This window comes from Mirounga leonina, unplaced genomic scaffold (genome assembly GCF_011800145.1).
Source record: "Mirounga leonina isolate KUSES-001 unplaced genomic scaffold, KU_Mleo_1.0 Mir_165, whole genome shotgun sequence".
In the NCBI taxonomy this organism is placed as follows: domain Eukaryota; kingdom Metazoa; phylum Chordata; class Mammalia; order Carnivora; family Phocidae; genus Mirounga; species Mirounga leonina.
Genome location: NW_023270415.1, coordinates 61667952 through 61694474, shown reverse-complemented (window position 1 = coordinate 61694474; position 26523 = coordinate 61667952). Strand labels below are relative to the sequence as shown.

General features: G+C 42.3%; 1 protein-coding gene across 3 annotated transcripts in view; it reads left to right on the top strand.

The window, feature by feature from the left end:
• Positions 1–26523, top strand: part of SAMD12 (sterile alpha motif domain containing 12) — a 380385-nt gene that overhangs the window by 336950 nt on the left and 16912 nt on the right. The window contains exon 5 of one of the 3 annotated variants that reach the window (XM_035011801.1): positions 376–449. The exons of the other annotated variants lie outside the window; for them this stretch is intronic. Coding sequence (XP_034867692.1) covers positions 376–449 — 74 coding nt within the window. The remainder of the gene's footprint in view (positions 1–375; positions 450–26523) is intronic. 3 annotated transcript variants of the gene reach the window in all.

Genomic DNA, 26523 nt, shown 5'->3' with positions numbered 1-26523 from the left:
ACTCTCTTGCAAATGGGATGCTGTTGCTCAATGGGGCTTTTCTGCTTCAATATTTTAATAAAACAAATATCGTTGCAGTGCAGGATTTGTAGATGGATCAGCGAAGGGTATGAAGTAGACACCAAATAGCTTTTCATCACTGCTAACGCACATTGGTTAAGGACTTACTAAGTGTAAGCCCTGTACCATCAGCTTATTCAAGCCACAGCAAGCCCACAAGGTAGATGCCATTCCTATCTACATTTACAGAGGCTTGAAGGGATCCTTTATAGCAGGTCACATCGTCTGTGGCCAGAACAACATCTGCTCCAGAGTCAAAGTGTACAGTTCCTGCTACATTGTCTTCCTAGCATAAGCTACTTTGTTTTTTTGCAGAGCATGAGGAGGGAATGAGGGTCAGAGACAGAAAACTCAACACATATCGCCTTAGGAGGAATGGAGAGTCCCTTGTGAGTCGTGAATGCTGGGTGTTCATTTGCCTGTCCTCTGGGTGGGCTGTCGCAGCACTAACTGCCAGTCGGGGGTGTCCTTATTCCTTTGTGTCCCCTCTAATCTACTTTTTTTTTAAAGATGTATTTATTTATTTTAGAGAGAGTGAGAGACACAGTGTGCACAGGGGTGGGGGAGAGGCAGAGGGAGAGAGAATCTCAAGCAGAGTCCTCGCTGAGCATGGAGCCCCACGTAGCACTCCATCCCAGGACCCTGAGATCGTGACCCAAGCCGAAATCAAGAGTCAGATGTTCAACTGACTGAGCCACCCAGGTGCCCCACCTCCAATCTACTTTTTAAATATGACCCCAGCATCCAAGAGCAGAATGAATTTTACCCTGAAGTATGAAGTGTTTTATGAAGTACCAATTCCAGCTGCCTAGATCCCTTTCACATTGTAGTGAGACTCACATTTGATTGCCTGATGAAAATCCATTCTCCCTTTATCAAAACATTTAAACCATGTGGACACCAGTACGCATGTGAAAAAGCAGATTTTTCGTAATTGTGTTCATTTAAAATGTTTATAATATGTACAGTTTTTTGCTAATAGACTGAGAGTGACATCATACTGACCCTAAAATATAAGACTTATGCATTTGAGACAGTGGAGCCGATTTTAAGATAATTAATGGTACAAATAACAGCTTATTTGGATAATACTTTCTGATTACCAAGAACTGGGATGAAATTCTAAAATGTAAGCGTATTTATCTAAACATAACTTGGAATTCATTGGCCAAACATTGAACTTTTTGACGATACTTGTGTAAGGAAAAGTGGATAAAAATCAGTTCTGCTTCTAAAAGTACTTATAAATCAAGAAAAAAATTGGCTGTATTTTCTGGAGAAGTATCTATTTATAATGTCTTATTTTGTAGCAATAGTTTTATTTTTACTTAATTGTCCCCCTAACCTCTAAAACTAAAAACAGCAATCACTATACACAATATATATTATTTTGTTCATTGCTTCCTCCAGTACATATTTCTGTATCAGGCATCACACACTAGGGATACAGTAGATACGCTGGATGAGTACAGATTATGTACACAAAAGACAGATTATGAACACAAAACCAAATCAGTATGTGTCATTTTGGATGATGATAAATATTATGATAAGCATAAAGCAAGGTAAGGAGATACCTTCTTCGGGGAAAAGGGTAGTCAGGGCAGTCCTCCTATGGAGATCACTTGCCAGCAGAGACTAATGAATGGGAAAGAACGTTCCAACCCCTTTCGTGTACAGACTTGTCACCAAAACAGTTGGAGAACCACCAGTCCTACCTAAATAAAAATCAATCTCTCCTATGTTCTTCCCTGCTATTTTTTTTCCTAACTTTGTTTTCGTCAGAAAATATTCACCTGTCTAAGAGTAAAAGATCTCAGTTCATCTTCCCTTGCATTATTCCCCAAAGTGAGGCCAGAGCATTTCACTTGTCCTGCAGCTGAGCCAAATCTGAGTGGCTCAGCTGAGGGAGCCAGTTCTAAGAACTGGCTGGCAGCTTGTTTTTTTAAGGCCCTTATGTGCTTGAGTCCACCTCATCCTTTGGACTCTCCAGATACCTTTCTCCCTGTGGGAAGCACCTTCACATTTAACCAACCCACATTATCCCCTGATCTGCCTATTTTGCCAGAACTGATTGTGATCTATGGAGCTTTCCCATTCACGGGGCTGGGAGTAAAGTGTCCACATGCCAATGTGAAAACAGTATTTGTGCCGCAGTCCTGGGCTTCACGACCCTTCTCTCTGCCTTAAGGAAGAGGAGGGACAGGAAGGGAACTGCCATTTTATAGGATTCTCCTAAAAGGCAGCCACTATCCCAGATGTTTGATGCACCTTACCTTATCTTTCCAACTTACCTAGGAGCGCAAGGATCCCAGAGGGCTTCAGGCCTGTCTTCAAAGTCACCCAGGTCATAAGTGGTAGATCTGGGATATGATCCCATTTCAGGTTCCAAAACCATCTCATGGTCTTTGTGGATCCAAAAGCTGTTAATTTTCCTTGTCCCAGAGGGAAATGATGCATGGAACTCTCCCACTACTCGGCATATCCAAAAACCTACCTCATTCTCATAGTCACTGCCTGGCAAGTGGGATGTCAAAGCTACAAATTAAGGTTTCAACTACATGAAATTCCAGTTTATAGAATACAATTTCCAATAAGAAGATATTTCAGGCAGTGAACCAACTACCTTAACAGTGGGTGCCAAAACCCTATGGGTGATTTATAGGGAAGTTGAAATAAGGAACAAAACAAATACATTTAGACTTTACTGAATTCCTTTCCATTTGGGAGGAAGAAAAATATTATTCTCTGCAAATGGAAAAAAATATATTCATTTCTCTCTGCTATTACATGGGTCCAGCTAAGCAATAATGCACGGCAAAGCCAAATGCTCTGATCGGTTTCTCTGAGCTGTTATTAAAGTTTGCAAAATATTGCTGAGATTCTTCCTGGCAGAGTTTCAATATTGTCTGTTTAAACTAGAATTGGGCTGGTACTCTTCATTTCTGTTAAGCTTGCTGGAACTGGTGATCCCACCACACAAATCTCCTGGTGCCATGGCCTTCATCCAGCATTGGCTGGTGACCGCCCACCGCCCTCAGAACCAACACCCTCTGTTGCCTCTCTGATATGACTCAGTTCAAAATGACTGAATCAACTTTCTTCCTTCCCTTTTTTTTTTTTTGCCTCCCTTTTTTTACTAACGTATGTGCATGGGCACACACACATACACACACATACACTTTGGGCTTTCACAATGGGCCTGAATGAAAATGGGGAACTATATAGAACAGTCTGACTTGGAAAGTATTCCTCAGTGAAGTTGGGGCTCTGAGCGCAGTAATCTAAAAGGGACATAAGACTCTTTTTTCCCCTCTGCTGATCTGGCAGATAATCTGAACCCTACAGCAACATCCCTTACCACTACCCAACTTTGTCCCTGACCTCACTCTGGCCCTACTGAACTTGTTTCATTTCCTCAAACACCCAATGTACTTTCTTGCTCCAGGCTGTGCTCTGATGGAAATGTCCTTCCTCTCTCCCCTTCTGATGAATTCCAGTTTACCCTTTGGGTCTCAACTCAAATGGCATTTCTGAGATCCTCTAGGATGATGGTTTAGATGCCCCTGTCATGGGCTACTGTGGGGAGTTCATCTTGTCACAGCCTTGATTGTAATTGTTCTCTCCAGTGCTGCTATAAGCTCTAAGACACAGACAAGGTCTGTCTTATTCATAGACCTATATGAAAGTAGGCTAACTGCAATAACATGCAATGTCATATATAAAAGCTCCAATGTGATAGACTTATTTTTGCATGGATAACGGTTTTAGGCATATTTGACAGATGGCAGGATGACTTCATCCATGCAATCATTCGGCTACCCAGGCCAGCAGAGGCTCTGCCACCATCAACAAGTGGCTCCCAAAGTCTCCCTAGAGGTTTTCTCTGTTCAATCCAGCCAAAAAGAAAAAGAGTATGAAGGAGTGCCTCATGGGAGGCTTTTATGGGCCCAGTCTACAAGTGTGTATATCACTGTCCACGTTCTCTTGGCAAGAACCCAGTCACATGGCCGCACCTAACTGCAAAGTGTGCTAGGACCAATGGTCCCTGGCTAGGCAGTGACACCTGTGAAAGGTATATGGAAGGAAGAGCACAAATATTAGTGTTTAGGTAGCCATCTAACACATAGTAGCCAATCAATAAATAGTTTCTAAATCAGTCAACCAATGAGTGAAAAAACTAGGGCAAAAGACACCCCTCACATATGCTGAGCTGTGGTACAGGACCACCCTCTCATGGCTACTTCAAATGACAAAACTACACACTACCATTGGTCAGGAAGGCAGGTGGAAATTATCGGTGTTCCATGTTCACTGGGAGAATAAAAGTGCCTGGCACAGTACCCAGCATATAGTTTATGCTCAATGAATGCCAGTTGAGTGAATTAATGATTGGGACTCAAAGACTATTGAGATTAGAAGTGACTTAAATGTCACCATGTTTATATTGTGCTGGCTTCCAGGCCCCACAGCATAGGAAGCCCACTCGCTCCCAGAGCAGCACCTGCCATCTCAGGTCATCCCCCACTGTTAGAAACTCCTCTCCGTCACTGAGCTAAAATCTGTCTCCCTGCACTATCCCCATATTTGTACTGTATCTGTCCCTTCAGATCATACAGAGCCTGTGTCCTCCAAAGGTGCTCAAACCTGGATGAACATCAAAACTACCAGGGAAGCTTTTAGGAAACTAAAAGCTAGGTGGCATCCCTAGAATTTCTGATTCAGTGTATCTTCCGTGTTGTTCAGGAATCAATAGTTTGAGTAACTCCCCCAAATGACCCTGATGTGTAGCCTTCCTAGGAGACCATGTGTCTGATATTTCTCTCTGTGATAGAATCCTGCTTCCATCTCTGACTAGCTATAGTCTCTTGGACAAATCATTTAGCCTCTTTGTCATCCCTAAAACTGTGACAAGAATTGTATCTGTGTTATAGGGTTGTTGGGAGGACCGGATGAGCATTCCCAATACAGCCTTTAGTATTGCGCCTGGACCATAGTAGGCCCTCATTAGACATAGATGACCATTATGATTGTCCCCCTCCTGCTCCTTGTACTTCTCCTGCTCCACTTCCTGAGCAACTTCTTAGGTATGTCAGAGCAACCATTACAGAACACTTCTGTCTCCAGGCCACTAAGCCTTCGTTTTCTTTTCTTTTTTTTTTTTTTTTAATCCCTTCCCACACGACAGATTCATATTTCTTCTCTCACAGACAGATTATATCCCAGGAGGAAGTGTGGTATTTCTGCACCCCAGAATTAGCAAAGATTGAAGCATCTGATGCAATAAATGTGATAATTGGGCTTCAGCTCCGAACTTCAAATGGCAGTCGCCACTGGTCCTAATAAAACAGCCATACATTCTCTCTTCTTCCAGGAAAGTCTTCCCATAGGAGAACCCGAGATGGGCAAGCATCTGTAATGAAGGGGGAAACCAGAGAGATGAAATGGAAGCTCATTTTCTGAATGCTTTCATCCCGATGTGCTTAGTTGAGAGTAAGAGCCTAGCCCAAGTTAACTCATGAAGTTCCCAGAGTTTGTTGTGGATTTTTATCTGTTAGTCATCATAGTTAATACCACAGGAACAAAAGTAATGAAAATGGTGCCTGGGGAAGTGGGAAGGGCAGGTCTAAAAGTCCAGTGCGAAGTTAGAAATGAGGGGGAGAAGAGGTCAAATGTAAAAAGCAAAAATGAACACTAGTTAATGACAAGGTGTGGTGTGGACTTTGGGAAGATGGAAGTCAGAGTAAAAAAATCTGGACATTGTACAGGAGACACATTTTTCCTAAGTCTTATTTGATACCCATGGGTTCCTTTTTTTTTCCCCTTATAGTTAAAACTTGTCCTTATACAGTTGGGGAATGGAGAGGAGAAATTCATTTATAATCATAATAATTTGCATTAATAAAATGTTCTTCAAAAAGTACAGAAATGTTCACTTACATCCCTGTGAGTGAGAAGTCAACTAAATATCAATATCCTTATCTAATAAATGAGGAAAGCAAGTCTCAGGCAAGTGACTGACCCAGTGTCATACTTCTATGTTGTGCCAGGCCCAGGAGGAAAATACATGTCTTCTAATTCCTACTCCAGTGTCCTTCATTCCAAATGCTGCCAGTGGCTTCTGGAATGTTCCACTCATTCACCCTCTCACTGTTCCTCAGTTTTTCCACACACATTCAAAGCTGCCATGTTTTTCTAAGCAGCTCTCATCCTCAGTTTACATGTCAGCCCCTCTGGAAGTTCTTGACTCCTGCAAGCTGACCTACTTGCTTCTTCCTTTGTGCACCCACAAAACTTTGCTTCTTCCTAATATGGAACATGGATATCACTGGGTCCTAATTTTTTTTTTGCAAGACCCCCACAACACACGATGATGACTTTCTTGAGGGCTGGGACTGTGTGTATCTTTGTATCCCCTGCATCTTTAGCATATAGTGGATCCTCCACAAATGTTTGCCTAATGGTTGATGGGTAGATGGACAGATGGATGTATAGAGGGTCTTTCAAGGTTGAAATTTAAAGAAATATATGAGAAGCTAGCTTGCCGTCAACAGAGGGCTTTCTTGACCTTCTGATAAAGATAGAATCCTTCTGATGTTCTTGGTTTAGATCTGCTACCATAATTATTTATCTATAGTCTGCCAGAATTCCCATTGCTAAAATACTTATTTGATACCAATCTTCAATATGCCCAAAAGGGAAAGAGCTTGTTCCAGGCAACAGTACAGTAGGAATAGCAATCTTTAGGTAACCAGAATTTGAATCCTGATTCATCAAGTTATTGAGTATATGGATTTTTGCTAGTACCTTAGCCTCCTTATACCTCAGTTGCCTCTTGTGTTAAATGGAGACAATCATGGTCCCCACCCCCCAACCTGTACAAATGGTTTGTGAGGATTAAATGAGATAATAAATATAAAATACTTAATATGCACCAGCACTTTGGACAGCGCCTGACACAGAGTAAGTGCTCAATATGTGCAAACTCCTATTTTCCTGCTGCATGCATGCGAATCCTGTGACCCAGAAAGTTGGCTGAAAGTCTGTATCTGCAGACCCAGAAAACCTGAAGGGGTGATTAAAGCTACTCTGGGGACTGAACCAGGTATAATTCATGGCATCCGTAGCCAACTTACTGCCCTTCTCCGAGCCTCAGTCCCTTCATCTGTTCTTGCAGAACTGCTTCGATGTTGTCGTGAGCTCCAGATCAAGCTTTCCCCCTGCCCTTAGCCCATCCTGAGATATGACTTGAACTGTAAGCTCCCTGACGCAGGGACTGCTTAATGCTCATCCTTGCACATCTGGGCCCAACTTGCTCCCCTGGAGTCCCTTTGTAAAGTTTTGCTGAGTTGAAATAAACTTGTCTAAATTGCTTAACATGCTCTTTGCGGGACTTAGTCAAACTCCTGAACACTAAGCTCCAGAAAGGTTCTGGCCCATTACCCCTATTCCCCTGCAAGCAGTTAGTGAACTTAATGATCCTGCTGCCCTCAGCATGGCACCAAGCCCACTCCCTCCCAGATCGCTCCCGGATCCTCTCTGGGAGCCAGTGGCCTCCGAAAGTCCTGGCAACACAGCTTTCCCAGCAGCATTTGGGAAGTGAGGCCAAGTTCTCTGTGAAGTTAATGAAATGACCTTCTTTTAGGTTCTGGGCAATCTAGCCTCGTGTTCATAGACAGAATGCTCTCTCTGGAGTTGTGAGCTCTTTAGTTTTTATGTCTGTGCCTACCTAGCACAGCGCCCAGAACATAACAAACATTCAACATATGATGAATAGAATGAATGAGTGAGTGAGTGAGTGAATGAATGAGGCATAGTTTTTTTCATAGTATCAGCCTCAAAATGTGTAGCATTTACCTAATACAGGAAGAAGACCAGCCAGAGCTGCTTTTACTGTTTTCTAATAAAAAATGTCTTGTCCCATGAGTGATTTTATGACCTCTATAAGCAAAGGGCGGGGGGTGGGGGGGAAGCAACAGAATCTTTTGGTCATTTCAATATATACTCTCTCCAACCTTCTGCTCTTTCAAGAAGTCTCAGTTCAGAAATATCTGTAATAGGTGAGCAATGATAATGTCATTGCATAAAGATTGATGGAAACAGATATAAACCCAAAGTGTGTTTAGTGCCAGAAATACTGTTTGCTCAACAATAAGTTACATCCAAGGACTTAAACATTTCCCACAGAGGTCAGCAGTTCTGTAAGCAAGGCACTGAAATTCATACGTCTGCCGGATGGGCGCTGTGTCTGGCATGAAAAAGAAAAAGTCAAATCTGTTAACATCGATTCCCAGAGGAGACAATCCTGCCTTTTCTGATTATTGCTCAGGTGTGTCATTCTTCCAAGAGCCAGCCTCTGGAGGCTTGTTAGACCTGTTATAAAATTAAAAAGCTTTGTTTTAAAATTTATAAATCTTTTTTTTAACTCCTGGAAATAAAGATGTAGCCCACAGATGTCCGTCCTGTGTGAGTCTTAGAGGCACTTCTCTTTCTGCAGGCATTGCTGTTGCTGTAATTGGCCATGTTTTGAAGCAAACCACCTGGACCAAACTATATCCTTGGCTTTCTCTGTGATTTTCAAGTATTGCTCTTTGTCATGATAGCACCTGTTAGCTGAGAATCGTGATTTTGGAGTCAAAGTATTTGAGATTAGCAAGTATAATAATAAAAAATTTTTTTGAAGGGGCACCTGGCAGGCGCAGTCGGAAGAGCATGCAACTCTTGATCTCTGGGTTGTGAGTTCGAGCCTCATGTTGGGTGTAGAGATTACTAAAAAAAAAATTTTTAAGAAAATATAATAATGGTAATTATTAGAAATTTTAATTAGAAAATATAATAGTAACATTTGAGTGCTACGTGCTTTGTCTTCTACTTTGTTGAGTCATTACAACCTATAACCTGTGTACATTATTATTTACATGGTGTGGATGAGGGGAGTCATCACCTATTAACTTCTGAAATACAAAATAATGTACCTAGGATGTGTATTTTTTATTGTCTCTCCTCTCACTAGAATATGAGTTTTATGAATGAAAGAAATCATTTTTTCTCTTCTGTTCATTGACGTATCCCAAGCTCAAGAACAGAGCCTAGCACACAGTAAGCCTTCTACCCATGTTTCACTGGTGGAAAAACTGAGTTCCAGAGCCACGCAGTGATTTACTGAAGATGGACATGGTGTGCACATTGGCAAGAAAGACCAGGTCTCCTTACCGCCTTCCCAGTCCTTTGTCTAAACCCCAATTCAATCTTGCCGCACTTTTATTATGCTATAAAATAAATAACTGTTTATAAGTTCATTCCCAGGCACATTATTGCTTTTATATCACATCAAAGAACTTGAGACAGGCGAAAGATATAGCCCTATCAATTTGTCTCAGAAACTTAAATTTCCTTCCTCCTCAGAATCCATGCAAAGGCCCATTTTGAGGACAGGAGCCAGTCGCTAATAGAAGACTGCCTCCAACACCTCTACCTCCGTATCAGGCCAAGGTTGCTGTAGAGTTTGGCTTTAGGAATTGTGAAATCCATCATCGGAATTGAGGGCCCTTTTCTGTTCCTATCTGCCAGACTCCCATGGAACCTTAGGACCCACCTAAGGTCAAAATGCTGAGATGTTTTCAGCTCTTGGATCCTAAGCAGATTGGTGTCTTCTAGGGAAAATCCAGATGCTGGAAGAAGTAACATGGGAGTGACTCACCCCTACCTGAATCAGACATTGAGTCCATGGGCCTAGTGTAGAGGGGGGAGGTCCTGGATGGTGACTGAAGAAGGAAGTGAAAATTTTAGAAGTAAGGATGTATTAAAATAAAGGGACTTGTGTTTAGCTTTCTGAAAAGAGGAAAGGCATCAGAACCTGACAAGAGGATATATTCATTTGAGCATGAGTTGTTTTCTCATCACCAGCAATACACCATATATCCTAATCCTTATATTAATATCTCCTCATTCTGTTAAAATTGGAATATGTCACTCTTGGTAGAAGACATATGTAGAGATATTTTTCTATTTATGATGTGCCTAGACTGCTCTGCTGTCATACCCATTCACAAGGCTGCTGGCCAGAAGGGAGGGGCTTATCTGAACTCTTACCAAGTCAGGTGGCCCAGGTACATTAAATCTATGACCTTGAACCATTTAGTACCATGCTCCATTCAGGGATGCACTGCAGTCTTTTAGGGTAATGATAATAACAAGTATGAGTCCTCATAAAATCCTTAGAAATCACTTTCTGCAATGTTTTTAAAGTTTAGATTATTATAAAATCATCCTAAGTTAGTTATAGCAGAGATTCTTATTTCCATTTTATAAGATAGAAATCTGAATTAAAGTTAGTTAAGCTAATGACATGCCCTGGGTCACAGAACTGGTAAATGACAAAGCCCAAATCCAGCGTCCGCTGGTTTTTCAGTTCTTTCTACCAAGACATTCTGCCTGCTACCCACATCATACCTCTAGCTGGATGTCCTGTAGGCTTCTCAAATATACATGGAAACCACCAAATTCTTCCCCTCTCAACAATACCCACTTCTCTTCCTCCTGATTCTTTAACAATTGCCCTTACCCAATCACCTACCCTAGAAACCTTGGAGTCCCCCTTTCATATCCATCCTTTCTCCTAACCTCTAGGAGTTAACCCAGGACTTTCATTTTAGACATGTGAATCCAAGTTCTCTCTTCCCTTTTGTCACTGGCCTTGCCTTGATTCAGGCCTTCATCACCTCTTTGTTGGCCTACAGTAATATTGAATGGTTTGATTCATTCAATGACTCCTCATTGAAGCTGTGTTGTATACCAGGCACCATGCTTGGTGATGAGGAGACTGTTTTGAGCAAACATGGACCTGTGTACATGGTGTTCTGTTCTCTAATTAGTAGTAATCAAATAATCACTCCAACATATATAAAAGTGCAACTGTGGCAGTTGCTCCAAAGGCAAATCCATGATCATCCTACCGGCAGTGCCAGGACAAAGTGATATTTCCAAACCACATGTATGCTCATGGCACGCTCTCTGCTCTAAGAGGTTCCTGACTGCCCATTGTCTACATGGTAAAATCCAAACACATTAGCCAGGTTTACATGTCTCTTCATGATCTGGCTCTGAACTCTAGATTAGGTTGCAAGCCACTGCACCCTCGTTTCTCCCCCACCCCTCACTCAATTAACTCATCCTATGACTAAGCCTAATATGATCTTCACATCTTGCCATTCCGGAAACGACTCTGTTCCTTCATTCTTCCACATCATGTCTTAAGCAAAACTCTCTTCCAGAAATACTGTTCCTCTAGCTATACATAGAGATATCCTACTAACCCTCCAGATCAGCTTAAATGCCCCTTCCCACTTCCTCGATGTAATTAATTCTTCCTTATGTTTCTAGCACATTTTTCACACCACTCATAGCACTTATCCCATTGGAATATAGTTACTTTTAACTCTTTCTACCTCCCACCTCACCAGATGGTGAACCACTTGTGGGCAGAGATTGTTTTAATTCATGTACGTTTGAATTTATGTTTATGTGACTGCATGAACCAGAACACAAACACATAATAGGGGAGACAAAAATATTTTGTTCATTTGTTATCTCTCTTCACTATGGGTCTTCAATTTCTCATGAGTACTCCTTTGTCCCCAATTTAGTTTTGAAAAGTTTTCTCTCCTGTTATTTATTACTGTGTGTGTGTGTGTTGTTTTTTTTTTTTTTTTTTAGAAATGATGTGCAAATAATTCCAGAGGGTTTTTTTTTAATAGATTTTATTCATTTATTTGAGAGAGAGAGAAAGAACACATGCAAGTGGGGGGAGGGGCAGAGGGAGAGGGAAAGAGAATCCCAAGCATACTCCTCACTAAGCGCGGAGCCAGTCATGGGGCTCCATCTCCCAACCCTGAGATCACTATCCGAGCCAAAATCAAGAGTTGGCCACTCAACCAACTAAGCCACACAGGTGCCCCAATTCCAGAGGTTTTTACATCATCATATTGTACTGTTATCTCTTCTCTATGCACAGTGAGTCTCCTACCCCTCCTGCTTTTTAAACCTCTGGCCCAAGGACAGCTTTTGCATTCAAAGGACAGGATTTGCATAATCATTGGTTAAATGATTACAAAGTGGCCATAACAAAATATTGAAAAATGTTCTTTGGGAATGCTTTGATCTGTGCGTTTCATGGGGGCAAATTATCAGGAAGGGATGAAGTAACTATCAACTCTGTTTCCATTACCTTTCCAACTTTAGCCAGTCTAGATCTTGTCTCTCTGTGCTTGAATCACCATTGTTGCCAACTGGTTCCAAGGGTTTGCAACAGGAAATTGAGAAATACATGAGAATAGTTGAGAACAGTTCTTTGAGAAACTGATTTTACAACATGATAAGAATGGTGGAAGAAAAATGTAGTTATTAACTAAAAACATTGTTGGGAAGGAGATAAGCTTTTATTTAAAAATGTACACTTCTTTTAAAGATCTACAGATTTCTAGGATCTAACAACTGAAATGAACCATTTCTTAAAGACTATAAAACTTCATATTCCACAACCTAACAGTCACAGAAACAAAGTCATAAAATACAGAATTATGGCCAGATTACTTATGTAGACCAAAATCATTTTAGAGGGGAGGGGGGGTGGGGGGATGGGTTAGCCCGGTGATGGGTATTAAGGAGGGCACGTACTGCATGGAGCCCTGGGTGTTATATGAAAACAATGAATTGTGGATCACTACATCAAAAACTAATGATGTATTGTATGGTGACTAACATAACATAATAAAATAAAATTTAAAAAAAAACACAAAATCATGGATAGATATCTTTGTAACATATAAAATGAAAAAAAAAATTAATAGCCCAGCAGAATTGCTGTAGAGACCAAGATATGACTTACCTTTCCATTACTAAAGGATGTGACAGTGGAATTATGCATCAGCAAGTGCTCACTTGCACCCATGTGCATGCCAAGAGACACTGATTCTCTCAGTGGCAAAACTCCCAGGTGAGCCCCTCCCTGCTTGAGCAGCCTCAACCGCTTACCTCGAACACCAGACAAGCATTATCATTTTCACTGGATGTCATAACTTTCAAAAGAGAAGTAGGGACTTGAATGTTGGTAATAAACTGCTGTTCTGGTAAACAGTGGTAACTCGGGCTAAATTCTTTTTCGTGTATCCATCGTTGTGTAGTAACAAACTGCATCCACAATTTAGGAGCCTAAGGCAACAACCATTTTATTATATCTCATAGTTTTGAGCGTTGGGGACCAGCTCAGGGCTCAGCTGGGCAGGTCTTCAACTTCACATGGCCTTGAATGTGGTTCCTATGTAATATCCTGCTGGTGGCTGGGCTGGTCCATGACAGCTTTACTTGCTTCTCCTGGTGCTTTGGCAGAAATGGCTGGACAACTTGGCTCTGCTGGACCCTCCCTCTCTCCACAGATTGTCAAGGTTTCTCGACATGGTCTCTTCCAAAGAGTAGTCAGACTTCTCAAGAGACCACATAGAAGCTGCACATCCTCTTTCAGGCTAGTCCTAGAACTGGCAGTCAGAGGCCAACATAGATTCAAGGGGAGGGGAAATAGACCACCATCTGTCACTGGAAGGAGGTGTCAGGGAATTTATAGCTGCCTCTAATCCACCAGAGAGTATTAACAAAATTACTGTGTTTATATGACGTAGGATTTGTACTTCAGATTTATAACCTAAACAAAATCGATCATTTGTTCATTCAGTTATTTAAAAAGTATTAAGCACGGGGGTGCCTGGGTGGCTCAGTCAGTTAAGCATCTGACTTTGGCTCAGGTCATGACCTCAGGGTCCTGGGATCAAGCCCTGTGAGGCTCACTGCTCTGCTTCTCTCCGGCTCCCTCTGCCCTTTCCCCCACTCCTGCTGGCTCTCTTACTCTCTTGCTCTCTCACTCAAATAAATAAGTATAATCTTTAAAAAATGTATTAAGCACTTGTTAGGGTGCATAGCACCATGCCATCTACTGAGAGAGATTGAGAAGTACAGAGCACAGTCTCTCCCCTCTAGGACTGTGCACTTAGATGGGAACACAAAAGAAGCACACAGCAAGTAATTAGAGTATGTGATAATATAATTAAAGTGGCAGAAGGCACATCTCAGAATGCACAATGTGGCCACCACAAATGCCTACAGGGCTCAGGTAAGCACAAAAAAGAGAGAGGTGAGCTGTCCAGAGACTACTAGAAAGTGTGATGGGAACAGGGGAGAACTGGAGAGTTCATGCCATTTCTAAAGAGTCAGGTCTGCTCAGCTCCAGCCAGTGACTGTCATATGAGAATATGGGACGATGAGGCCACAACTGCCAATTTTTCAAGAACGTATAAATCTCCCAATTGTTACATGTTGACAATTAATTCAAATTCGGCCTATGTACCCACCAGTTTTTAGCCTCTAAAATGGACAATAGATGCTTTGACGACTTGCAAGATGAAGAGATGAGGTTAGACTAGAGCAGTGCTATGTACTGTGGGTTGCAGACCCGTGGCAGGCTGTGGACACTTTATTACTGATCCGCAGTGAAATAAGTAAAAGTCTTGAGAAAAAGCTTTTAGGCTCTCAGAGCAATTTAACATCCAAGCCTGTCATTGGTGCACTTGTCTTGGGCACAGGCCAGCTCTGGTGTTGCAGAACGTGGGCAGCGAGCCGGGTTTGGTGTGAGCCGCGCACTAGGCATGCGCAATAGGACCGCGGGGGACCACGTGCTGGAATGAATGCCCGTGCGGAAGCTTCAAGAAGAATTTGTCCCTCAAGTAATAGATCGAGTTGGGATAAGCTCGGAATAGCATGCCCAAATATTAGAGTCCAGAAAGCACCAAGGTCTTAAGGGGAGAGATTATTTGTGAGGGTTGCTGGGGAAGGTGGGATGGATGGGTAATGACTACAGAGAGTTTCAGATGAGAAATACAGGTGGCTTTGAACGGAGTCAGGCGTCACTAACTTCCTACAGTGCCCTTTCCTCTCAAATTCCACCCTCACAGGACCAGTCCACAAAGCAGCCAACACTTCCTTATATGAAATCCAATAAACCTTTTTTTTTGCATCATTTAATACCTTATACTATAAATTATCCTTGTGTAAGTCGATTGTGTTTCCTTCCTTATATTTTAAGCACTTTAGGAGCAAAAACTCCCTTACCCCAGCTCCGAGTCTCCTTCAGAATCTAGCACAATCTCTTGCCCATAGTGGATATATTCGTTTGGTATGTGCTGACGAACAAGATGGGTAGTCTTCCTGGGGAGACTCAAGGGATAAGAGTGTTTTGAATAGATGAGCCCAGAAGAATAAAGAGTTAGAAACCAGATAAGAAATGGTTGCAGGGGCCTAAGAGGAATGCTGAGGCCAGGAACTAGAAAGGACAAACTAATGTAGGGATGTGGGTAGTGAAGAAATATTTACATGCAGTGCCCACGAAGCCATAGCATTGGTGTCCTGAAGTCTCACACCACATTCATGTATGGCTGATACTTTATCGAGAAACAGAATACACTCCATTACTTAAAAGTTTCCCAGATTATGAAAATTTATTCTTTCAAGCATCTACATATATTTTTTTAAATCTCTCATTGTGTGCATCAGTTTATTTAGTTAGTTATATGAACTACATAGTAAATATCTTAGGCTTTGTGAGTCTTATGATCTCAGGAGCAACTGCTCAACTCTTCCATTGCAATTGGAAAGCACTCATCCACAATATATACATGAATGGGTGTGGCAATGTTTCCATAAAACTTTATTTACAAAAACAGGGAATGGGCTGGATTTGCCTTGTAGGTGCCATAGTTTGCCAGCTCCTATTCTAGATTACTAAAATTGCCAGAGCTTAACTTTTTGTAATAGAGGAGTTTGGCTGTAACTTGGTTTGTAAAAAATAAAAAATAAAAAATAAAATGACAGAAATAGAATTTTTCCTGTGTAGAGAAGTTCGATTCTCCTTGCATTGCCCAACTGCAGTAACAGCCAGACCCCCTGTTTAACTTCTCATCTGAAGAGTGATGTATACAGCCTCTGCCCCCACCTCCACCCACTGCTCCACTGCACTCTCCACTCCTCTCTATTATGTCCATGTGCCATAGGGCACTGTCTCTTATGCCACTGATTTTGTTAAGAAATGGGAGTTTGCCATCAGCCAGCAAGCCATGGGAAAGAATTAGAATTTCATAAGCACTCTAGCTTTAAAGCAAAGATAAGCAACAGCTATTTGTATTGAATTCAACACTAAGTTTATGTTCCCTTCCCCTCTTGATTTCCAAAATAAATTAAACACTGAGTTTCTAACATTCATACCCATGGTAGATAGCATCCTACATATACGCCTATTAAAAAAGGGCTTCCCGCTTCAGTGATATTCACAGTTTCTCTGACACAAAGAAGATCTGTCTTCTTAAGCCTCTTTAGCTGAACGCTGCACTGCAAGATGAAATACTTGACAGCGTGGCCTGTTTAGACATAGACATCTCCCCCAGGGGCACACACTCTTACCAGGAGCTCTGATGTGCCACACAAGCCATAACCTCAGCACACAGGCTGCTGGACGTGGAAGCAAAAGATCTTGACTTCCTGGCATAGAAAGGGAGCAAGAGTATGAAATATACTTGGTTCCTGTCTAAAGTGACATTGTGGTCAACCAGACTTCTATCCCTATGTGGACCCTTTCTGTCATAAGGACATGACTAATTCCACTCCCTGTGTTCTAGTCTGTCAACAAGGTAATCTAGGTCTACTTGGGATTCCATTCTGAATAATCTGTGACTGATATGAATGAATCCCCTGAGACTCTAGCTTGTTTCCACTAGGATATTATTCCTTGAGGTCACCACCAGATGTGTCAGAAAGCTTGGGAGTATCACAAGCACATTTGCATCTAATTCATAAAGTCCACATGCAAACTCCAACTAATATTTAAAATTGTGTGTGTGTGTGTGTGTGTATGAGAGAGAGAAAGAGGGATTGAAAGTTTGAAACTTTTCCACTCTTGAGTGTTTTTCATTTTTCTTCCTTTCCTGACCCCACCATAATTGGCCTAGACCAATTGGCTCTCATTATATAGTCAGATGAGAGCTAAGGAGTAAGACAGTAGGAGCTCTACAAGCCCTGTTTAGCTGCTGATAACTCCATTGTGCAGAATAATTATGCAAGGGCCTCAGACCAAGGATCAGAAGATCTAGGTTCACTTCCTTGTCCTACTCTTTGAGGTTCTAGAACAGGTCTTGCTCAGAGCATCTGTGAAAATTAACAAGGTAGTGAATTTCTTTTTTTTTTTTTTTAAAGATTTTATTTATTTGAGAGAGAGAGAATGAGAGACAGAGAGCACGAGAGGGAAGAGGGTCAGAGGGAGAAGCAGACCCCCCTGCTGAGCAGGGAGCCCGATGCGGGACTCGATCCCGGGACTCCAGGATCATGACCTGAGCTGAAGGCAGTCGCTCAACCAACTGAGCCACCCAGGCGCCCAAGGTAGTGAATTTCAATTATCTATTGCTGTATAACAAACTGCTCCATATTTTAGAGGCTCAAAACTCAGTAGTCATCATCTGGCTATGATTTTGCAATTTGGGCAATGCTCAGCAGGGACCTCCTGTTATCCCCCACATGCCATCAGCTGGGGCTGGAAGGTCCACATCCAAGATGGTGCACTCAGATGGCTGGCAAGTTAGTCCAAGCAGTTGGCTGGTTGCCCCGCTGGAGTGTCAGCTGAGAGCCTCAATTCTCCTCCTTGTGGGCCTCTCCATGTAGCTCCTTGACTTACATATAGCGTGGTGACAGGTCCTAAGGAGAAGGAAAAAGTTTCCAGTCCTCCAAAATATTAGATCTAACTGGCCCAATGCCATTTCTGTCCTATTCTGTTAGACAAAGCAGTCATAGGCCTGGCCAAGATTCAAGAGAGTAGGAAAAAAGACCCCATCTCTCAGTAGGAGGTAGGGAGAGGGGCTGCAACAAAGAATTCGCAGCCATCACTCACACAGTGTTTGGAAAAATACTTTGATTTCTCTGGAGATCATTCATGGTTTTGTGTTTCTGAAATGTAAATTGTATCTAACAGGAATCAGATTTAAATCCAGTATCTTATTTAAAAAAAAAAAAGTGAGGTCCAGCCTCCCTGCACCTTTGAGATTCACCACATTCTCCTTCTTTATTTTAAAAGGGAAAGGATTTGAGATTTGTTGGGCATCTACTGGGTGCAAGACCCACAATATATGCTCTTTCATTTACCATGTTTCCCTTTTTTGCACCTTTTTTTTCATATTTTAACATTTCTGAATTGTACATTTTACAATCTAGGCAGTCGTAAAATCATTATAGGTCAAATGGCAGTCTTACATGCATGAATTTGGCTCTGATTGTTCACATTTTCATCACTTCCCTCAAGTTATATATACTGTTAGTACTTCACCTGTTGAGTTTAATTGCTATTTAAAAATGTCTTTAGAAATATCACACTACAATTTGGCACTGAAGCGAAAATTTATCTTGTATGCTGAAAGTTACTGAAATAGGGTACCATTACTGAGGCAAATGTTTGACATCAGAAAAATGGCCTCAATTTCATATATTTCTGCAAAGCAGCAATTGTGAGCTTTACACCCCACCTTAGATCAGAGGGATCACAAGTAGATGAAGGCGTGTTGTGTTTTATTACTGGAATGCATGTAGAAGGATTGCCTACAATACACAAAGCTTATAACTGAAGGCAGAGAAATTACCAGGTTCTTCAGAATAAATGAAAGAATCTCAAAGCAGCAAAAGGCTAATATTGTCCCTTGTCCAGGACTATCAAAAATCATTATGTCATAATTTAATTAGCAGGGGGTGGTTTTTGGGGTTTTTTTGTTTTGTTTTGTTTTGTTTTTTGTCCTTTCTTAGTGGTACATTAAAAATTGCACTTTGGGACACCTGGGTGGCTCAGTCACTTAAGTGTCTGCCTTCGGCTCAGGTCCTGATCCCAGGGTTCTGGGATCAAGTCCCACATCAGGCTGCTTGCTCAGCAGGGAGCCTGATTCTCCTTCTCTCTGCCACTCCCCCTGCTTATTCTCTCTCTCTCTCTCTCTCTCTCTGACAAATAAATAAAATCTTAAAAAGAAAATTGCATCTTGGGGGTGCCTGGCTAGCTCAGTCAATAGAGCATGTGACTCTTGATCTTGGAGTCGTGAGTTTGAGCCCCACATTGGGTGTAAAGATTACTAAAAAAATAAACTTTAAAAATAATTGCATCTTGGGGCACCTGGATGGCTCAGTTCATTGGGCGTCCAGCTCTTAGGCTCAGGTCATGATCTCATGGGTCATGAGATGGAGCCCCACATCAGGCTCAGCAGGGAGTCTGCTTGGGGATTCTCTCCTTCTGCCCCTCCCTGCACGCACACTCGCTCACTTGAGTATGTGCTCTCTCTCTCTCTCAAATAAATAAATCTTTTAAAAAATTCTTCTTGGATTCAATGAAAAGTAGTAGTTCTCACAAAAACGTCTGCGGATCACTTCTTTTACGTGTGAGGAACACATGAATTTGGCAAGGTTCAGTAACATGAACTGTCTCAAAACTAGCAAGTGGAAGAAACTGTTATTTTTATCATCCTACCCTGACTCCTTCAAATTGTTGGGCAACACAGGTTGGTGATTCTGAAAAGATAGGCATGTAGGGCCATGACAGCCATCCCACCTCCTGCCTCCAATAAACTTCCAAACTATGAATGAAATGCTGTTTGCAGTCCCTCAAAACCAAACTTGAACTCTGTAGAGAGAGGGCTTTCGTGGGGCTGGGCCACTGCCCAGGATTCCCTCAGACTCCTGTTGAGAAGAGTGAGTAATAAAAATAGCTTATTTGTACAGAGAATTTTATAAAGGGCCAAAGAATGCTAAATAATGAGAGGAACTGCTCTAAAATGGGAACAACTTAAAACAAGAACTATTTCCCAACCTCTGGAGACAGGAGTAGGCTTCGGGAAGACGTGCCCGAACTCTGGTGTTCAGACAGTACATTAAACATCCCTTGACCCCTTACTAAAGAGCGCCACGGTTTGGGCCACTGCTGCTCACTGACCCTTTCCCCCTCCCTCTGGGCCAACACCATTGTGAGGCCCCTGTGGGCAGCCGCAATGGCCTGCCTCCCTCTTCTGCACTTCCACTGGAAAGATGGGAGGTGGGAGGCTATGCCCCCACCATAGTGACAGAGACCCCATCACTTCTACTATAGTCCTTCATATTTGCTCAGGTTCGAGACTAGGCTGAAGGCTCGGCACTGTACATAATGCATAAAATACCAGCCCTGGGAACGTGCAGTTTCCCTAACTACGAGGGGAGATGAGGCTTGGGCAGATTTTCCAGCCCCATCTGCAAACAGCAATCAGCATCCCCCTTCTTTCTGCTCCCCTGGAATCTTGACCTTCTACGGTAGCATACGGGAATTATATGGGTGTGGTTTGCCTGGGTGCGTATATCCCCAGTGTTGCATATAGTGCCAGGTACAGTGGTCAAGAAGTGATTTATTTTTCCCATTTGTTCATCCATTCATTCAACAAAATCATACAGAGGTTCAGAACAGAGAGAGAGAGAGTCTTTGTGAGAATATGTGAAGCCTTCCTAAAATGTTCTATGAGCTGGCCTTGTAGGAAGGGGAGAATTTGAGCAGGAGGATGAGGAGGGAAGGAGGGACCATATAAACGAAGGACAGGCAGCACGGGACAAACTCCATCAATTCCTGTGTCTGGAATGCAGAGTGGATAAGGCTGGAAGGATAGGCTGAAGTGTGATCTATAGGGCCTAGAATATTAGGCCAAGTATTGTTTTCAAATGGGATGCCTTTAAACAGACTCTACCCCCTTCCTCAGAGCATTCAGGAGGCCGCCTTGCTCTGGAGGAGAGCAGGGACTAGGAGTATAGAGGGCTTCTCCTTAGCAAAGTGTGCCTGGGATTCATCTTCTGTCTTGCAAATAATGTAACAAGAGTTCCAAGTGACAAGAGACTCTAGTCTTCTCTGTGATGACACCAAAACTTCCTTTTTTTTTTTTTTTAAGATTGATTGATTGATTGATTTGACAGAGCGAGAGAGCACAAGCAGGGGGGAACAATAGAGGGAGAGGGAGAAGCAGGCTCCCCGCCAAGCAGGGAGCCCGATTTGGGACTCAATCCCAGGACGCGGAGATCATGACCTGAGCCGAAGGCAGACGCTTAACCACTGAGCCACCCAGGCACCCCCCCCGCCCCCGACACACTGAACCGAAACTTCCTTAGGGAGGTGGCAGTGCATCGTAACTGGGAGCCAGAGTACTCGCTTGCAGCCCGGCTCCATCAAGTATTAGCAGGGTGACCCACACTCTGGGGCCTCCGTTTGCTGGGTTTCAAAGTGTAGCTGATAATCCTATCTATCTCAAAGCTGTTAGAAGCCTTAAAGGAAATGAGGCACAGAAACCCTATCGGAACGGTAGTTCCTGGCACATAAGGGTTCCACAACTGTTAGCCATTAGTATTCCTTCTTGTCTGTGTACCTTGGTTTCCTTATCCAAACAGAGATCATAATACCCGTCCCAGCCCATTTCTTCTAGACCCTGACAGAATAAACTGCAATTAAATGTGTGAAAGCAACTTGGAAGTTGAGTGCTGGGTAGTGGCGAGGTGGTGGAAAGGCTGACAATTACCATAGCCTTGGCTGAAAGGTAATGCCAGGGGCAGGAAGGTAAGGAGCTTATGTCTCTCCAGGCTGTCGGCTCCAGGTGCGTATTTGTGAATGGCCTCTCTCGATGCAGTATGCCAAAATGAAGGCCTGAGCATTTGACTGGTCCAAGATGACATAAAGATGGGAACAGGAAAAATTTACTAAGCAAGAAATAAATAAGGTTTAAGCCCTGAAGCCTCGCAAGCAGTGTAATTTCAAACATCATAGTCTTGGACATCTGGGCTCTATTACCTGAAATCCCATTAAACCTCCAGTTTCATAATTCTGTGTAGAACCTGGTAAATTGCAAGATCCTGCTGATGGCCACCAGCCAGTTCAAGCAATTAATTACAAGGGTCCCCAAGCAGGTTTGCAACTCATGCCAAGTGGATTCTTTAAGTGGAAACTGTGTACACAAAAGAAATAGCCCAATCCATGCAGTTTTGTAGCTCTGCCAACACAGAGAAAATATCTGTTATCATTAAGACATCCAAGCCTCATAACTTTTTCCTCAATGGAAATTAGTACTCACTAGCCCAGGGAAGCTCCCCCAACCTCATTAGCTGTAGTATAGGCTGTAACCTGCTGAGAGCTGACAAATCCAGTTTAGACAAAACTAAACCCTACCGTTTCCCCACCCTCAGCATTTTCTCATTTGGGGGAACTCAACTTGACCTGAGCTCTTTTTCCTTTTGAACTTTTCTAGACTATATGGACTATTTGCATGTGCTCCGGTGTTCCAGGCCAAAGATGCAAAACCCAAAATAAAGAAAGAACCTGGGGAACCTATATTCATAATCCTGCTAGGCATACCCACGGTGAAAGGGCCTATATCAAAAGAATTTTTTCTTATAAGACTTGTTGCTTGGTTTTGCCAACTCAAAAGGGTTTATGTAAACGAGATAATCTTCTGAACTTCAGAATGTTTATAAAGCCTGTCCTAATTGCACTATTTTGTTTATAGAATGATTCTGGGAAAATGATGGAGAACAGAGGGGAACCTTGAGCCCTTGCTAGAGAAAGCAGGAAGGGGAGGTGGGGATCAGAATAAATTTACAATATGGATGAAGGGATCTGTGGTTTCACCTGGTGTTTTTAGTTTTTTTCTTTCTGAAATTTTTACTAAATCTCTGTCTGTTTTCCACGCTACAAAGCTGCTTTCCAATATGGTAGCCACCAAGCACATGTGATCATGGCACCTACTGCATGGAGCACTGTTATATGAAAACAATGAATCATGGAACACTACATCAAAAACCAATGATGTATTTTATGGTGACTAACATAACATAATAAAATAAAATTTTTTAAAAAGTACTAAAAAATAATTTAAAAATAAAAAATAAATTTAAATGAATTAAAATGAAATAAAATTTAAAATTAGTTTCCTCCAGGTGCTAGCCACATGTCAAGTGCTCAATAGCCACATGTGGCTAATGGCCGCCATATTGGAAAAGCAGACATAGACCATCCCCATCGTTGCAGAAAGCTCCACTGGGCTGAGCTGCTCTAGATTAAGAACTCGATGGCCTTGCTACTCACAGCGTGGTCCACAGACCAGCAGCACCGGTATCGCCTGAGAGCTTGTTAGACCTACATGATCGGCATTTTAACAAGATACCCAGGTGACTCATATGCACATTAAAATTTGAGAAGTGCTGTTGTAAAATACCCTTCCACTCTAAGATTCTGTATGGTGAAATCCATCATCGTTATCAGCATTACATGTTAATATTTATTTAGCTTGTATGGCATTAATTCAAAAAGATACTTTTGCCCCTTGAGACTTGGCATGCAAAAGGAGGGATACTAAGTATACCTTGTATACTCCTTTAAAAGTGTGCTTTTCTCTTTCTCTTGGAAAAGCTGCAGGATCTGGAGAATTTTTTTGAATATGTTTTTTCTGAAGAAGTGAATCTTCAGCATTTTTCCAATGAAGAAGCTATTGGATTGGTCAACAGAGAAGCCTTTGAGATTAAAATAAGATTAAATAGACAAAGAGGGAAATAGATGAACTTCAAAAAAAAAAAAAAGGAAGGAAAAGGAACTTACTCAGTTGACAAACACAAAGAACACCCTTCTTTGGGAGTGAGTGAGGTGCGAAGCAGAAGCAATGGGAGAAATTAGGAAGCAGCCCTCAGAATATAATCTGCCAGCTGGTCCTGCCATTGTGGAGATGGAGGGGAATTTCAATGGCAAGTTGGATTGAACTTCAAGGCATATTTTCGTGCTCTCACATGAGATTCATTGCTGTTTGTGCAAGTGGACAGAGTTTTCTTCTGGAAGGTTCTGTGGGCTTTTAGAGTGGCTGTTGGAATTTAATGACTTGAAATGCTTACCTCTGTCCAGTGCAAAGAATGGAATCACTGGGTTACCTCCTACTAATTGGCTATACAATGCATCCCTGATGAGAGCATCTGGCCTGATGATACTTTCTCCCAGAAAGGCATCAAATCATATCTCTGTGGTGAAGATGGCAGCCACTGTTGTCAGCAGTTCTAGTTCCAAACAGCCATAAAGCTGAGTGAGGTTTTGCCAGTTTCCTGGGGAAATCAGGCCCTGAGCGGTATCCTGGATTATCACAGAGAATTTATGGAGTTCAGATGCTTATATATACTGAAATTTCTTTTTTTTTTAAGATTTTACTTATTTATTTGACAGAGAGAAAGAAAGAGAGAGAGCCCAAGCAAGGGGAGCAGCAGAGGGAGAGGGAGAAGCAGGCTGCCCACCGAGCAGGGAGCCCAATACAGGGCTGATCCCAAAACCCTGGGATCATGACCTGAGCCAAAGGCAGACACTTAACTGACTGAGCCATCCAGGTGCCCCTATACTGAAATTTCTAAACCAGCCCTCATTGGAGAACAATACTATGGCCCCCAAAGAAATTCTGCCCCTACTTTAAGTAGCTACTCATCCTACTCATGTGGCTTAGATATTACATGCATTCAACAAACATTTCAAGAGCCCCTTTGATATTCTAGGCATTCTTCCATAAAATGCAGAAGGAGAAGAAGACATATTCTTTGCCTGAAGAAGCTTGGGGTCAGGAACAGGGGTGCTTAGAGAGTGGCCCTAGCAACATCAGTGTCCATGGAAGCTTGTTAGAAATGCACATTCACAGACACACTCCAGACCTATCGAATCGGCTTCTTTCCCTGTGGGGCTCAAAATCTATGCCTTACCAAGCTCTCCAGGGGATTTCTAAGCAGAGTAAAATGTGACAAGCATTTGTTTATAGACAGACACATCATCAGTTGATTCTAATACAGTATGATAAGTACAATGATACAGATAGGAAACCACCAGCCCCGAAGCCCCCAAGGCAATGTTGGGCATTTTAGTAAATACTCAATGGAATAAATGTTGCTTGCTTGCTTGATTGATTGATTGATGCATGAACCAACCTGTACAAACAAAACAATACTGGGATGGTAGAGCATGCCTAAGTTTCCAGGACTTTGAGTGGGCTGAATGGCTTGCTCAGGCCTCATGGCTCTTGTCTTGTCCCATTCTAAAATCCGGTATTTGGATCACTGCACTGGATTCTATCCAGGATGCTTGGTATTTTGTTATGTGAACCGAACAAGACTGTAAGCCAAATTTCCCCACAGTCTACATACTTTTCTCTGTCTGAAGGACAAGTAACTACTCTTCAAGTACTGGGGAAAAGACAGCAGTGCTGCCATGGACTTGTGAGAATCACATAGAAGTTTGCAGACCTCTGCCTGGACATTCTGAATCCATGGAAATGGGGGGAGAGGCTGGACAAAATTAAAAATTTAAGAAGCTCCTTAAGATGAATCCAATGCAGTCAAGTTTGAGAACCTGTGGCCAAAATGCCGGAGTTCCTAAACCCTGGAATCCAGAGACTCAATCTAACCCACAGGAACCAGAGTTGACTTCTGTAAGGTTTTGAGCCTCATAATGTAGACCAGCAGCTTTACTTGTAGCAGAACAGTAAGGGAACAAATACAGTGTCTTTGTTTTCTTTCCTTGGCTGAGGAAAAGGAGAGGGACAGCTTGCAGACAAGTACATTCTTTCTGTCACTCACTCGTGTGTGTGTGTGTGTGTGTTTGTGTGTGTGTGGTGATCCACCTTCATCTCTTGGGCCTCCTAAAACCTCAGAGAGAGGTGACAGTCCAAGCCAATGAGGACTGCAAAGCCAACTGCAGAAAGACTCCTCTTTTGGTATTGGAGCCAATCATATTCTAATTGAAACAATAAAATTGAGGGCCGAGGAGGTGGGGGATGGAGGCCAAGGCCTTCCTACCCCATCTAGGTAAAAATGCTTGCCTAAAAAGCTTCCCCTGGAGCTTTGGGACTACACATTTCCTGCTTAGCACTTCCAGAATCAACAGGCCCCTGACATGTCATAACCAGATCAAGGGTCATAGCCTAACACACAGCCTGTGTTCACTCATTTCTCTCCAAGCCTAACTTCCTTCATCTGTGGAGTGAAGTCATGGTATCTACCTGCTCGAGTTGCTACACAATGGACGCAGGTTCTTAGCATGATGCTAGGCATGTGTAAGTAGTTGGTTAACAACAGTGCTTACTATTATGATCATTGTTGTCTACAGACTCTGTGTTAGTGTTCTCCAGAGAAGCAGAACCAATAAGAGATCTTGGTTCTTCAATAAGAGATATATCAATCTATATTTACCAATCTCTCTAGTTATTGAGAGACAAATCTATTTAGAGAGAGAAAGTGCACATGGGGGAAAGAGATGTCGGATGGATGGATGGATAGATAGATAGATAGATAGATAGATAGATAGATAGATAGATAGATAGATAGATA